Consider the following 17,150-nt stretch of genomic DNA (forward strand, 5'->3'; position numbering starts at 1 on the left):
CATAATCCCATGGAGATCCTGTGGATTAACCTCAAGAGTCACAATAGACAGGGCAACACTATGGCAGCTATTGGACCACTATGGTATCCCCACCAAGATCATAAACCTAATCAAGAACTCATGTGAGGGAACCTCATGCAAAGTTATGCATGCAGGCCAGCTTCTCAGAGCTTCGAGGTCAAGATGGGCATCAAGCAGGGACGCCTGCTTTCACCATTCCTGTTCCTCCTGGCAATCGACTGGATCATGAGGGAAACAACTGCAGGCAGGAGAAATGGAATCCAGTGGACAATGTGGGATCAGCTGGATGATCTTGATTTTGCGGATGACATAGCTCTCCTTTCACACACACACACACAGATGCAAGAGAAAACGGACAGACTCTCACAAACTGCAATAAAACTTGGTCTCAACCCCAATATAGCAAAAACACAGGTAATCAAGATCCATGCCAAAACCGCCAACCCTATCCTTATGAACAACCCTGCTCTAGAGGAGGTACAATCTTTCACCTTACCTAGGCAGTGTTGTGGACAACACCGGAGGGACAGGTGCTGACATCAAAAGCAGAACCAACAAGGCTAGAGGGGTGTTCAACATGCTCAGGAAGATCTGTGGCTCATATAACATCTTCTTAAACACCAAAATGTGCATCTTCAACTCCAGTGTGAAACAGATGCTGCCGTATGGAGCCGAGACCTGGAGGACAATAACAACTCACAACAAACAACACCTGCCTCAGGAGAATCCTCCACATCTGGTGGAGGGACAGTAAGCAATGTGGATCTGTGGAAAAGAACAAGCCAGGATCCCATTGACTTACAAATCCGGAAGAGAAAGTGGAATTGGATCGGCCACACCCTCAGAAAACCGGCGACAAACACCACCAGACAAGCCATAAAGTGGAACGCCCAAGGAAAGAGGAAAGGTGTTTACCCCAGGAAAAGCTGGAGAAGAATCACCGAGGCAGAAATGGAGAGCGCGCTAAACTGGGGAGATCTCCAAAGAACAACTACAAGCCGAGTGCAATGGAGGACATTTGTCAACGGCCTATGCACCCTATTGGAGCAAAGGGCTTAAGTCAAGTAAGTCAAGTCAAGTCACAATAGACAACTTTAAAAAAGTGTCTGAGTTGAAGCAGTTTTGGAAAGACATGAACATTGTACAGGTCTGAGCCAGAGCTACCAAAAGTGTTTCCTTCAAGTCTTTGCTTCCAAAGGAGGTTAATCCAGCCATAAATTCAGAGGATTCACTTACTTTTCTTACAGGACTTTCAATGTTCAATTGGTGTCTTCATTAATTACGCGATTAATTATGATTGTTGGTGTGGCTATTAGGCACAATCAAGAACTTGTATTACAGTTGTATTGTTTATTATCAAGTGCAACGTTTATGTAAATATCAAAATTATTGTAACACAGATGAAGATCATATCACACTTTATGGCAAATGAATGCAGAATACCAATTCCAAGGGGTCTGCTTGATGGTGACCATATGCAACAGAATATACATGGATAAACCTTCAACAGTATAAATATATAAATAGACTTCATGGGAAATGGGCACTCACTAGTTTCACACAAAACCTGGTGGCCCTCTGATTTGGCTTCTGTTGTAGTACCCATATTGAAAGGAGCAACTAGCATTTAAAAAGAAGGGGATAGGATAATATGTGCCCAAATCCTAATCCTTTGGAACAACATCTGCTCAAACACTACAACCAAACATTGAAAGCTTGGATTCCCTGCTTTAGAAAGAGAGAGGGATACAACTTAATCCACAGCTCACATTCCACAAGTGCAGGAGTAGGAGATGGACTAAGAGTGTGTAGTTTTCAATATGCACTGATTAACTGAGGAGAAAAAAATAAAAATAAAATCACCCTTTTGCATTCTTCTTCTTATAATTTTAGTTGTTTTATAATATTTGAATAAAAACCTACGTCTATTTTTGATTACTATCGTTTAATGTTGATCAATTCTATTTACTTTAAATAAAAAATAAAAAAAAACAATGACAAGACATACTTTAGGCTCTGTTGCCTTGTTTTTGTGAAACACTGAAAATGGTTATGTGTCCTCTGTCAAGACATTTTGACAAGTCAGATTGGAAAAAAAGGCACATTTTCATGAGTAATTACTGCTGCATTCAACCAAAGGCCGAGTCAGGGTACAAAGCACATTGGTCTGTTGCAGCCAGGTTTTACTTGCTGCGTTTAGGTAAAATGTTTGCAATGACAAAAGACGAGGTAACTCTCAACTAAATAATATATGTGTCAAATGTGTTAAAGATTACATAATTCACTTACCTGCTCTCCTTTTAAGCCATTAGGACCAGGAAGTCCATCTGCACCCTATGAAAAACAACAAAATATTATAGTATATGCACTCCACCAAGCCATAATCATAGCAAGTAAATAAATACAAGAAAAAAACAAACAAAAAACACATGAAACTTACTTGTTCCCCTTTTATACCAGCAACGCCACATTCTCCCTTTTCACCCTCAAAAATCCAGCCATAAAAAATATAGTGTCAGTCAGTGGAGCTCAGACTAAGCCTCTGTCTAATCACAGTTTTTCCATGGAGGAGATTGGATTTTCTTTACTATAGGATACTACTGTTTCAGGGTTAAGCAATAAAGATTTCTTTAGAGGTGAAAAGATAAATAAAGATAATAATATGATTAATTGACCATGTGAAAGTACATTTTAACACATACCTTTTTCCCATTGTTCCCAGGTTGTCCCTACAGAAGGAAAGATTTTAAACAATTGTTTTCCATCAGTTGTTCATATTTGTAACCATAACTGTAATGAAATTAATTCATCCATACAATTTTGAAAAATAATAAGGAAATCACAAGATGGGATTTCAGGATATTACAGTATTACAGTGGATGGTGGTTGAGGCAAGGTATAAAACACAAAACTGTGAATGTGGTTTAGGCATTCAGAATTATGCTGCTTCACAACATTTCCAAAAAAACTATTCATTCAAAATTCTGGTGAAAACGATTCATAGATTGATAGATATAATTAATATATTTAATGTAATATAATAGATATAATTCATAAATTGCATAACATAATCAATTACTTTCTGAATAACAAAAGGTAATTGATCTCTTAAATAATTACAGCTAAAAAAAACAAAATTGAAGACATGTCTCATTGTCATGTTCAATTCAATGGTATTTATATAGCGTCTATTACAAAACTAATTGTTTCTGGACGCTTTCCAGACACCCACAACATGACCCCTTCTGGTAGATCTGGTCGTTCCTTATCGCCCGTCTACATCCCTTTTTAATTCTCTCCTCAGCCACCAGGTTTATGAACATCTGCACCTCAGAGTTGGATCATGAAACACACTTTTGCGCTGCCATTGCTTGTCAAATGGAAAGAAGAAGCTGCCATCAGAGTCGTTCTTCAACTGATGTCACATCCTGACTCAGACGTCTGACTCCAACCCCCCGACCAATCGGTGGCCGGTAGTGTGATGACGTCAGACACAGCCCGACTCAGCCGCTTAGAACCTCAGCAGAGTAGTTACAGAAAAAGTATCTATTCGGCACGTTAGACCCCTAGTGGGAAAGGGCCATACGCCTTAAACGCATTCCTGTTAGCGCTCCCTGATTATTAGTCCTCTGTACTCACGCTGCAGGTCAACGTCTCCTCATTCCAAGGTCGTCAGCGTTTCCACCTGTTTGTATACAGGCATGTAATTCCTGTGTTTCTCTTTGAACTCTGTGTATGACCCCCTTCTGTGCCCGACTGCGATTCAGCCTTTTCCCTCTCGATATTAACCAGATTGGATTATTGCATTTCTTCTGGTCTTGGACTTGGACTGGTTTTTGATTTAAGGATTTTGGAATAACGGATTACATGTCTCTGGTGGAGATTCTCTGTTACATTGGATACCGGGACAAATCCTGCACGCACCTGTAATTCTCGGATTATGAGAGACTCATCTGTTGTTCTGCAGTCGGCAGTACGCGTCCGAATCGTCAAGAGGATTCCTAAAACAAATCTACAGACCTTCAGAGCTTTGTCTTGCCCCTCATTGTCATTAACCAAGGTCCTGGTCCAGGTTTCTTCCTCCTAAAGGGGAGTTTTTCTTGCCATTGTTTATGCTATGTTTATGTAATAATTGCTCGGGGGTCATGTTCTGGTCTCTGGAAAGATCCTAGAGACAACTTCTGTTGTAATAGATGCTTTATTTAAAAAAAAAAAGGAATTTAATTGATCCAACCTGATCCACAGCTCAACTTTTTCTATTACCTTATAAATAAATACTATATTATTTATTTACATATAAAAATGTGTTTATATTTACTAGGGCTGTCAGTTTAGCGCGTTAACTAGATTAATTAATTACACTGCTAATTAACGCGTTATGAAAATTAACGCAATTATGAGTGGCAAAATGCGTGAGTATTTGAAATTTTTTAAATAGGCCACTTGGCAGTGGCAGGTCACTTCCCACCTGCTGCTAGTCAAACAAACAAAGCAGAGTGACAGATGTGGACGCGATTCAGGGGAGCAACTCAGCAAATCTTTGCTAGGGCCTTTGAACGGCAAGTTTATGTATAAAAAGAAAGAAGACGGGACTATCAACAAAAACGCTGTGATTTGTACATTTTGTTAAAAAAGAAAGTTCCCATCACCGGAGCTGCTCCAGCCTGAATTATCATTTAAACGCTAAACATGTCCGGACAAGTTCCGCTGTAAACGTTACAGCTACTAGTACTCGAATCGCTGTATTGAGTCAGCTTTAGTTTTAATTTTGAATTGAGAGTCTGCTTAAGTGCCTATTTGAGACTCAGCCATATTTTATTTCTGAATTTTATTTATTTAACTGTATCTGTATTGCATTTTTGAATAATGCACCTGGCCTAATTGGTTTTCTGATGCGCTTGAGCTTTTTCTTTTGAATTTCATTTATGAAACACACTTCACCAATAAAAATGTGGATTTCAAATCTTCTCTTCTTAGTGTATTGAATGGATTAGTCATGCACTGCAATTTTGCAATGTCCTAGAATTCTAATGATTTATTTGGGGACCTTTAGCAGATATGAGATTAAAATGCGATTAATTAGATTAACTAATTATAAATCCTGTAATTAATTAGATTAATTGTTTTAATCGCCTGACAGCACTAATATTTACTTCTTCACCCATTCCCCTGTGGGCACTTGCTGTCTTCAAACCTCTACCAGAGGCCTGGGAGCTTCAGGGTTCTGTGCAGCTGAGGTCGTGTCTAGTGTGGTAGACTCTGACCTCTTGCTCTTGTGCTCAAGGCCTGTTCTTGTGCTAGTGTGTGTGTGTGTGTGTGTGTGTGTGTGTGTGTGTGTGTGTGTGTGTGTGTGTGTGTGTGTGTGTGTGTGTGTGTGTGTGTGTGTGTGTGTGTGTGTGTGTGTGTGTGTGTGTGTGTGTGTGTGTGTGTGTGTGTGTGTGTGTATTTGTATTGACAGATATTGGATGATTACCTGAAGGCCCTCCATTCCTGGTCGCCCATGAGTGCCACGTTCCCCCTAAAAGTGATCAAGCAAGGACAAAACTGCTTATAAAACAATACTTCATGTATACTCACTTTTTTTTTCTTTTTTACTAGCACTTTAGTTTATAAAAAAAACAAAAAAAAAATAGACCCTTACACGAGTTCCCTTTAGACCTGAAGCTCCATCCACTCCTGGTGTGCCTGGTTTCCCCTTAAAGAAAGTGAAGCAACAGAACAAACTTTTGAATTCATATTTAGTTGTAACAGGCACAGACAGCTGAGAAATGGGCATGAGAAAATGCATCTCCATTTACTGTATTAAATTGATCTTCTAATTTTACTCCAGTGGTTTTTTAAAAATCTTTTTAAGTAAATCAATCATCACACAATCTTAATATAGTTAATATTTAAGCAGTTGATAACAATGATCACCTGACATATTATCAATCTTTAAGGGAGACAACAAATAATAATAAACAAATGTTTACAACCATAAAATTTAACTTAACCATAAAATATATATATTGAACTATATCATTTCTGCTAAGTAATATTGAATTGAACTGAATGAACTTTTGGCATTTACAGTTTGACCTTTCAGCCACCTCTGTCCAACATAATGCTGTGGTCAGGATCATCACAACCCGACCTCTTTCTAATAGACGCTTGAACATTGACTACGTTTACATGCAGTCAAAATTCGGGTTATTGCTAATATTCCGGTTACTGAAACATTGGGAATAATCTGTTTCCATGCGTGAGCAAACAGGGTTATCCCTGTATACATGGTAATTAATCATTTGGGATATCTGGATCAAACCAGGGACGAACGGAGAACATCATGGCGCATTTCCCGTCATTTCCGCTTCTTCTTCCTGTATCCAAATTCAAAACAAATGCTGCTTTGCGCAAATTTTCGCTCACCTTCTTGTAAATCTCGCTATCTCTGTAGTTTCTACCGTCTACAAATGCCAAAATGTTCATATCCTTCATTACATTTATGAAGTGATTAGTCTCGTCCTGGTCTTGCGTTTCACCATGTTTATAAGAACTTCCTGGACTCAAAAGACCAAGATTCCTTGCGAAAAGAGCATGCGCAGAAAACAAATTTATGTTCCGTTTGATCAGGATATTCCGTTAGGCTATACATGACCGAATATTCAAGTTTTAAAAGGAGTAACCCAGTCATATTCGGGTTTTTAAATAATACCTGGAACAATCACTACCGTCCCATAAGGTCCTTATGCAATGGACACAGTGTTGACTTCTCCAGTAACCAGGACGGACCTGAGATACGACTTAGCAACGGGGGATATTCTAGTCTTTTCATTTACACAGAAAGATTATTTTTTGTTTAAAATAGTTATTCTACTCATAGTTATTTTTGTGGTAGAAGTATTGTATCGGTACTCGGTATCGGCAAGTACACAAATTAAAATACTCGTACTCGGTGTGAAAAAAATGGTATCGGGGCATCCCTACTTATTACTGTAATACCGTAACCCTGAACCAACATTACCCATTGCCCATCACCCAGAACACAACCAGAACCACCTCAGACAGAACCAGAACCACACTGAACCCAACCAGAACTTCCCCAAATACAATCAGAACCACCCAATCCAAAAGCAGAACCACCACGGACACAAGGTAACTACGATTAACTAAATTGGAAAGTTGAGTTCAGTGTCACTACCCACACCAAGGTCTGATTATTGCCAGATCTGTAGAATAAAGAAATAGCTTAAGCAGAACATGTCTGATAACAAAAGTATGCTAAAAGATGTCAAAAACAACACATTATTGAATTAAAGAGAGCCATAATAGATGAGAAAAAAAGTTATTGACATTTACCAGTCTGGAATGGATTACAAAACCATTTGTAAGCCTTTAGGACTCAAGCAAACCCCAGTGAGAGCAGTTATCCACAAATAGAGAAAACGGAGAGATTGGTGTGGGGTCTCCAAATTACATTTCGCTTAGGGCCCCAATTCGGTCGGGGACGGCTCTGCAACCACTTATAAGGTTTTGGAGTGATTCAGTAAAACTGCAGACTCACGGAAGCTTGGCTGCCATATCGCGCCAAACGGCGCCTCTTACCACCACCAACATTCATACACATTCACACGGGGCAAAGTGGGTAAGGTGTCTTGCCCAAGGACACAACGACAGCAAACTGGGACTGAGCGGGATTCGAACCGCGGACCTTCCGATCATTGGACGACCCGCTCTACCACCTGAGCTACTGCCGCCCCTTTAATAGTAACTTTAATCCAGTTGAGATGTTTCATTCGTCACAACGGTTTAGATAGCTTGTTTTCTCCATTATGAATTCCATTTAATGTTACTCAGGTCTGATATTAAAATGTGTTTAATGATCGGAAACATGTGAAAATTTGTAACAAAAAAAGGCAAAAACAGAAGAAATCTGTAAGGTACAAATGCGTTTTTCACAGCACTGTTTGTCATTTCAAAATTTCAATTCTGTTGGCATCTACTATCATTTTTTTGGGGGTATGGTGAAATCCCTATTACTGTAAGAAGCACACTAAAACATACTTACTGGGCTTCCAGGACGGCCTCTTTCCCCACTCTCACACATACAAGTCTTTGGCTGGGGGCACTGAAATAAAGAGATATAGAAATAAAATACATACAGTGTTTATTATGCACTTTTTTTGGACTGTGGTTCTTTATGTGCTTCCATAAATCTGTTCAAACTGTAGAAAAGGATAACCTACCTCTACATTAAAACATACTTTCATGCAAAATAGCTAAAGGAGTCATGCTACTTACCCCCGTCAATACCATTGTGTTCTGAAAAATAGTAAAAAAAAAAAAAAAAGTAAAGATTAAGAAGAAAAAACTTTTATTTAAAATGTTAACTTACACTGAGCATGAAAATCTTTGGAAATCTTTACATCACATTTTTCAGCTTTTAATCCAGCTTTCATCTGTGTCACTGTTTTAGTTATAAACTTTATTGTTCACCGTCCGTGTTTTACTTTATAAGGTGTGTTTATAGGCTTTTTTTTGCAAATCTTTGGTATTTTAATATGTATCATGTGATTTGTTCTCTACTTTCAGCCATTGATCACCAGTAATAAGAATAACAACAATAACAACAATACTGGTTAACAGATTTAGTGGTTACTGTCAATCTTGACACTAAAGTTGGTCAAAGTTGACCAAAGGTCGGTGTGTAGCCTGGTAACATTTTGTTTGTATCTGGAATATTGGTAAACCTATCAATTTGTCATCACATCTAAAACCCAGCAATACGCCTCTGGTGTTCACTTTCCTCTTCCTCTACCAAGAACCAACTCACTAAAGAGGCTACGATGTATAGAGCAGTAACATATTGGAATAAGCTTCCACCACATTTAACCATGATAAACAATAAAGCTAGATTCAAAAATAAATGAAGAAAAGCAGTACTTAGCAAGGAAGTCAGTTTTAGTTAGTTGCTTTATTCTGAAATTCTTGGTTTATTCTGAAATTCTGAGTGTGTAAAATGGAATATTTTTTGTTGTTTGGTTCTGGCTGGTTTCAACAATTTAAGGGTTGAATTCCATTACATCTCAGATCATTTTTGTTTAGATTAAGTTGTTTTAATTGTAAGGATTGTATTTTATTGTTTTATGTGTGCAATGTTGGACCCCAGGAAGAATAGTACTCACTGCAGTGAGGACTAATGGGGATCCGTAATAAATAAAAAAATAAAAAATAAATAAATCTGGAAAAATTTAGAGTTTAGCGATTGTATAACACCAAGAACAGTTACCAGTTCACTGAAGAGTCTGTCATCCAGCTGGCTGTCATTGAGGCTGAGAACATGCTGCTGTGGAGGCGCAGTGGCAATGGACCGCAGCTTTATTCCCACGTTACCCGGGTTGGGCAGTTTGGACAGCTTGATAGTGAACACCCTGATGTTGTGCTGCTTGGCCTCTGCAGCAGCGGACACAGCACTGGGGCTCCGTGGGTGATCAGTTCCATCCGTCATCAGCAGTACCACCCTCAAGCTGCTGGAGGACGTCTGTTCTCTGAACACCCTGGTGGCGTTGGAGATGGCGTAGGCGAGGAAGGTACCATGGCCGATATAAGTCATGGAGGCCACGCGACTCTGGAAGACATCCAAGTCTTGCCAGTCTCGGAAGTTGTGTTCCACTAAAACGGAGGTGCTGTACTGCAGAGCGGCCAGGCGCAGGCGGACACGCCAGCCGGGAGCGGACAGCTTCATGAGCCTGCTGCTGAAGCGCTGGATGAACTCTTTCTGTTCATCGTACAGCAGATAGGATTCTTCTGAACTGTCAACAACGAACATGATCTCCAGAGGACAGATCAGGGCTGGGGGGGAGAAAAAGAAATAGACAAATTAAAGCAGTGGCTCTGCTGGAGTAATATAGTATTATAGTAATATATATATACATGTATATAGCCGATATGCACACTTCAGAAAAGAGCCATAAGGACAATAAACAATGCAGGATACAGAGAACACACAAACCCACTGTTTATAAAACCACACACACACTGACATTTATGGATCTGGTTAAATACAAAACAGCACAAATAATGTTCAAAGCAAGGAATAATCTACTACCAAAAAATATCAGAGGAATGTTCACAGAGAGAGAAAGGGGTTATAATCTAAGGGGAGTAAATTTTAGAAAACCTAAAGTACGAACAACAATGAAAAGCATGTGCATATCGAACTGTGGAGTGACTCTGTGGAACAGTTTGGAGCAGGAAATGAAACAAAGTATTAACATACATCTGTTTAAAAAGAGATACAAAATGTTTTTCATAAACAGGTATATGGAAGAGGAAATGGGTTAACGAGGAGTGTGATAACAAATAAATTAGGGAAAAATGGTATGTTATACTTGCTAGATATGTTTAGATATTTATGTGGATATTTATGTAGTATGTATTGTATGTTGAGAGGGATAGTTGTAATTGTGTAGTGTATGTTATATGTTTTTTATGTGTGTAGCATATATATATTTGTAGGGATATTTATGTGGTTTGTGTAGTGTATATTTGTATAGATTTATATAATGTTTGTGTTTTCTGTATATTGATATAATATTTGTGTAGTGTTTGTATTTTCTGTATGCTTGTATGGATAGTTATGTAGTGGTAGACATGTTTGCGTGGTATTTATATAGACTATATATATATGGATATTGTGTAGATATAATAATAGCAATAATGTAAATTCATAAGAGTTATAAAGGGGTAGGAACTAGGAAAAAGTGTATACTATCCTTTTTCGAACCTATGTGCATATGAAGATGTTACTGTTTATTTTTATTTTTTATATACATGTTCGAAATAAATTCATTCATTCATTCATATACACACCTATACATTAGGGCTGTCAGTTTAGCGCGTTAATTAGATTAATTAATTACACTGCTAATTAACGCATTATGAAAATGAACGCAATTAATTATAAGTGGCAAAATGCGCAAGTATTTTTTTTTGTGTGAAGGGGAAGGAGGGGTCGGGGGAAGCGTCACATCTGCTGGTCTAAAACGCAAAAAACACAGGGAAACGCACAACGAGCACACAAGCCTTGGAGATCTGTAAAAAAAAAAAAAAACAGACACAAACAGCAACCATTTCAGGTCCCTGGGACTTGATCAAAGCTAGACTACTGCGATTATCTGTCCCGAATACCTTCTTAACGTGTCAGGTTTTACTGAAACTCCATGCTGGCCAGTTGAATCCCTGGTTCTTTCAAATAGCATTATCTCAAGGTTGAGACAATCAAGTTTCACCACCCAGTGAGTGGTCAGCAACATGCTTGACACCTCTACCAATATTTGCATTTGTGTCAGTAGCTTTAGTTCAATTAAATTAATTCATAAACAGCCAATTTACAATATGAGTAATCTCAGGAGATTGTACATTTAAAAAAACAGTAAGTAGTTGGTGACAGTAAGTGAAAATACTCTGATTACCACTCATGTATGGGAGGCTCCATTTTAACAGTAATATGTTTATCAAAGTTTATTAAGACGGGACAACGCATATTAATGAACACTACATGAAGCAGTGTAAATACACCGGATTTTAGCAGAAATCCTAGTTTCCACCCGCAATCCCCACAGAAAACATCAAAACAATTCAGTCAAACAATACAATTAAACAAGGGAACAAACATAAAACATACATAGTAGCAAAATAGATTTAGCAGCATTTAAAAGCAGTAGGCTATGGATTGTATCTAAAGTGACTTGAGTTTAAAGTGACTTGAGCAAAAAATGTATGTTACAATAATGACATACCAGCGGTGGTAATATTATGGTACTGAGAGTATCCAAGTTGCGTGACATACAAAGTGCGTGTTGCATTGCACATTACCCTAGTACGTACGAATTAAAACAGATAATTAAAGCTGCAAGCAGCGATGAACGGGGCCTCGCGCGTGTAATTTTCACCAATAAAGGTCAAGGAATCAAAACTAAGTCCAATGACACCACCCACGAGTCTTTATGTAAAACCATTCAAAAGTTATGGCAGAAAGTAGGAACTATCAAATATGTACCAATCAGATGAAGGGGGGGCGCGCTTTTTGGCATCTATCGTCGCCACGGTAACGCTTTTGACTGAGAAAAGTAATGCCCATCGTCGCAGGATCGAGACGCACATTTTGATGTATAACACACCTGAGTGAACGTTACGGTTCGGGCGAAGAAATGGCCGAAGAAAAGGCATAAATTGCGCCAAAATTACACGATTAATTCAAAATGGCCGACTTCCTGTTCAGTTTCGGCCATGGCGCCAAGAGACTTTTCTTTAAGTTGCGACATGATACACGTGTGTACCGATTTTCGTGCATGTACGTCAAATCATATTGTGGGGCTTGAGGCACAAAGCTTTCTAGGGGGCGCCGTTGAGCCATTAGGCCACGCCCATTAATGCAAACCATTAAATATAACATTTTTCGCCAGGCCTGGCTTGCGTGCAAAATTTGGGGCACATTTAGGGGGGGGAAAAGGCCCTCCTTTCGTCGGAAAAATAAAAATAACGTGAAAAAAAAAAACGAGAAAAAAAAAATTCCTACAGATACAATAGGGCCTTCGCACTGTCAGTGCTCGGGCCCTAATTAACATTAAGACAAACTACACAAGTTTAAGCCTGGTTGTGATAACAGTGTTGTTCCTCCAATAGCCATGATTTAAAATGTTTGGGAGGCTAGACCGGTCCCTCACCTGTGCAAGTAATCCTTGATATATGACAAAGAATGTTTTCAACAAGTTAAAGAAAAGTTGAATGTCACAACACTCACATTTGGTCTTATTTGTGAAGATTTGGTTATCATATTTCTGTCCTTTTTTCCTTCTGTTTTGGGATTGAGCTGGACTTGAAAACACCAGAGTAAGCATCAAAACCTTTGCGACCCACTGTATCGTCATTGTGAAGGCAGATGTCCAACCTGGAGAAATGAAGAAGTGAGAGAAGCATTAATCAATGCACGCAGTGTGCTTGTGTGAAACACACCGGAGAGTAGAAAGCTGTGGTTATTTCATATCAACACAAGGGGGACACATCACTGTAAAATTGAATAAACCAAATGAATTTCAATATGATGAAGTTACAGAAGAGTATTAGGGCCATGCAGGAGAAAAAATATTTGAGAGGGGAAAAAAAAATGTTATTGTGCACTTCGAGAAAAAAGTTGAAATGTCGAGATTAATGTTGAAATACAATTTTGAGAAAAAAGTGGAAATGTCGAGAAAAAAGTCGAAATGTCGAGATTAATGTTGAAATACAATTTTGAGAATAAAGTCGAAATTTCGCCTTTTTTCTCAACATTTGGACTTTATTCACGAAATTTTGACTTGCAACTGCAACAGATGTGGCTTTTAATACTACCAACATAACTACAATTACTTAAAGGAGCACGAGGCTTCTTTTAAGAAATGAGACTCATTAGCGCCATCCTTCACCACGACGGCCGTCGGGGGTACTGCAGCCAACAGCGAAGCCGGGACGGGAGAACGGGGAGAACGTGCATGCAGCGCCATTTGACGTCACATCCGCAGGACAGTGCGGGAAATTCGGGTCCAAATTGCAGCACATTTTGCAGCACACAGCCTGTTCAAGGCAACGGAGAGATACGGTAGGGGGCTCATTCTTTTTGGTTTGGAACGCTTCATCTGACATTATTACGAGAAAACTTAAAACGTATACGAATTCTTTTCATAAATCCTGCCTCAATCCTGCCTCATGCTCCTTTAACTTATTACCTTCCGCTTTCTACCAATGAACAGTTAATTCTGCTGGCAAATTAGTTCTGGGTAACACGATGGGGCGTAGTAGACTGGGATGGATTAGTAACAATACTCCTGTATAATGAGCTATATTTGCCAAAAACAAAAAGTGCTGTCAGCTCCGTTTATCATCATGACATTGGATTTATTCATCTGATTAACTGATTTTGTAGCATATGATAACCATATCAGCATAATAACCACAAAAATCACATCTATCAATACCAGAGGTGTATAGTAACAAAGTAGATAGTACTTCGTTACAGATCGTATTCAAAAACATTTATTGTTATACTGGGTGAAATGGTCCTTCCATCCTGAGAGCAGCCAGTGAATAATGTGTTCAGAAAAAGGAAAGAAAAAAATCCAACCTCTCTGAAAGCTTTAATCCTGTAAAAACTCAAACCAATCTGTTTTTTGCGCACCGAATGAAACGGATTGGTCCAGGACCAGAGGATAGGCAGGGGGGAAAGAACCAATCAGATGCCTTCATTTTAAGTCCCGCCCACGCCCCCCTCCGTCCCATGCGCGCTCTCGTCTCGTCTCTCTGCTTCCAGCCCCCGTGTCCGCTTCCCACCACGGGTCCTCCTCGGCTCAGATTGTCCCAGTGTAAACGCTGGGATGCACGTTTGGGCACCGGCCTTGCTTACAGGTGAATGAGACATGGGGTAGTTTTGTTGAAAATGTGCTGTCCAAAATGTCCTGGAAAACTCGACTCCTGCAAATGCGCGTTCCCCAAAGTTTGTGGGGGCGTGGCTTTGGACGGAGCGCTGACGGGAGGGGGAGGGGCTTAGAGGAGGTGCCACTTTCAAATCTTGCTAGCTCTCTAAAATCAGGGACCCTACCTTTAAGTAGTTTTTTTTGAGGATTTGTACTTTACTTGCGTTTTTTTTAATCAGGACTTTTACGTCACTACATTTAAAAGTTAAAAAATATATACTTTTACTTCGTTACTTTAACATTTGCCACCTCTTTACTCATTACAAATTAAAATAATCAAAGAATTATATCTTGCAAGAAAGACAGTTTATTTTTGGTGTTGTATTCTATGCCACATTTCATTCACCTGAAAGTGAAATAAAAAAAACAAGGGAAGGATCATTTTTGGTTGTGTTGATTCTTTTCATGCATACTATAAAATACTTGTACTTTTACTTGTGATACTTGAGTATATTTTTTCACAAGATACTTTTGATACTTAAGTAAATTTAATATGAGCTACTTTAAGACTTTTACTCAAGTAATTTTCTTCTGGGTGACTTTAAGTCTTTTTAAGTTATGGTATTTCTACTTTTACTTAGTTCTATCTATCTATCTATCTATCTAGTAGTGTTTCTACTTTACTTTCACAACAAATTCAACATTTTTTTCCCTGTTTGTAAATGAAACTTATTCTGTTCTATTGGCACTGGCTTCAAATGATCCGTGGAGCTGCAGTCATTCTGGAATCACCCGACATCTGGATTTAATTGCGTGCATTAGCGCTGGATAACTTGTTGGTTTTATCCTGATTTTCAGACATTGATCGCGGAATGGACATTGCATTTTATTCAATGTTTAAGTTTTATTTAACATTCAGTTTGAATATTGAGTTAAAAGCATTTGATCAGACGCTCTAAAGCAGATGTTGCTAAAGTAATTTTAATATTTAAAAAAAATCTACTGGATAAAGAATTATCTGTAATAAAGTAATTTTAATATTAAAAAGAAGAAAAGAAAAAGGACGTTGCTGACGTTGTAACACAATATCTATACAATTGCCAAAATTGCACAGGGAAAGAGGCAGAAAAGCCGACGAGAGGATTATTCATTTATTAATTTATTTTAAGATTCCAACTGCACGTTATTGAATCACTGACATGCGCATTATTAAAATCCCAAACCTCTTCTGTGATTGTTACAAATCAGCGCAGCGCAGGTCCCCAGATCATTTGAATCCCGTGAGAATGGGACCATTGATAGGCTACAGGTTATAGATCACATGCATGACACAAACAAATGTCACATACGTACCTGTGTGCACAAAAAAGAGGTGCAAAGTGAATCAATGAGCAGGATGAAGAAACCTGTCCCAGTGAACCCGCTGCTGCAGCAGAACAGCAGAGGAACCAGCTCTCCCACTGAATAAACCTGGGAAGGTAACGGGGACTGGTCCTGGTGAAAAACAACTTCCTGTTACCACCTTCACAATAAAAAGTTACCTAGCTATATATATATATATATATATATATATATATATATATATATATATATATATATATATATATATATATATATATATATACGTATGTATGTATATATATGTATATATATATATACAGGAGTGTGAACAAAGTCCTATATATACACATAATAAATATATATATATATATATATATATATATATATATATATATATATATATATATATATATATATACACACACATGGAAATATACACAACTTAACTTAACTTAACTTAATGTATATATATATACATATATATACATACATACATACGTATATATATATATATATATATATATATATATATATATATATATATATATATATATATATATATATATATATATATATATATATACACACACATGGAAATATACACAACTTAACATCCATACATGGTTGCTCTCAGCGCAGATCCACCTTCTGTTTTCATGATTAGACTGATTTGCTGAGTTCTTCTTTAGGTGAGGACGGTGAACAGGAACGGATGTTTAAGATTGATGGGTCCCGTCCTGTTTTTCTCTGGGTTTTGGTTGTCGTAGATCTTTGCTGGGTTGGCATGTCAGATTTGAGATAGACAACAGAAAATATATGGCTGAAAGTGTGAAATGTTTAAGTTTCTTTCACTGCAGTTGGCCTCCTAGAAAAGGTTCAACAGATAAGGTTCAACATCAGCTCCTATAACGTACAAAACACCTCCCTTTTTCAGTATAAATAGGACTGGATTGATGACCACAGTGTGCATTTCTCTCCTACCTATGTGGTTTGAGAAAAGTTTACCTCCGGAAAACTATATATATATATATGAAGCAGGCTGCAGCGTATCATCCGCTCTGCAGAGAAGGTGATTGGCTGCAATCTTCCATCTCTCCAGGACCTGCACGCCTCCAGGACCCTGAAGCGTGCAGGAAAGATTGCAGCAGATCCCTCCCACCCCGGACACAAACTGTTCCAGACTCTTCCCTCTGGCAGGAGGCTGCGCTCCATCAGGACCAAAACCTCACGCCACAAGAACAGTTTTTTCCCGTCTGCAGCCTTCCTCATCAACAAGGCCCCGGTCCCCCCTCCCCCCCCCCCCCCGACTACCAAGGACTGCCCCCCCATCCCACTCTACGTTACATTAACGTAAATATT

General features: G+C 38.5%; 1 protein-coding gene across 1 annotated transcript in view; it reads right to left on the reverse strand.

The window, feature by feature from the left end:
- Positions 1-15,857, reverse strand: part of col28a1a (collagen, type XXVIII, alpha 1a) — a 57,398-nt gene extending 41,541 nt beyond the window's left edge. The window contains exons 1-9 of the mRNA XM_061742057.1: positions 15,804-15,857; positions 12,806-12,952; positions 9,275-9,852; positions 8,069-8,128; positions 5,663-5,716; positions 5,495-5,539; positions 2,724-2,750; positions 2,462-2,506; positions 2,311-2,355 (exon numbers count right to left, since the gene is read on the reverse strand). Of these exons, the coding sequence (XP_061598041.1) occupies positions 2,311-2,355; positions 2,462-2,506; positions 2,724-2,750; positions 5,495-5,539; positions 5,663-5,716; positions 8,069-8,128; positions 9,275-9,852; positions 12,806-12,932 (981 nt within the window). The 5' untranslated portion in view covers positions 12,933-12,952; positions 15,804-15,857. The remainder of the gene's footprint in view (positions 1-2,310; positions 2,356-2,461; positions 2,507-2,723; positions 2,751-5,494; positions 5,540-5,662; positions 5,717-8,068; positions 8,129-9,274; positions 9,853-12,805; positions 12,953-15,803) is intronic.
- Between the last annotated feature and the right edge of the window lie 1,293 nt (positions 15,858-17,150).

This window comes from Cololabis saira, chromosome 15, assembly GCF_033807715.1.
Source record: "Cololabis saira isolate AMF1-May2022 chromosome 15, fColSai1.1, whole genome shotgun sequence".
Lineage (NCBI taxonomy): Eukaryota > Metazoa > Chordata > Actinopteri > Beloniformes > Belonidae > Cololabis > Cololabis saira.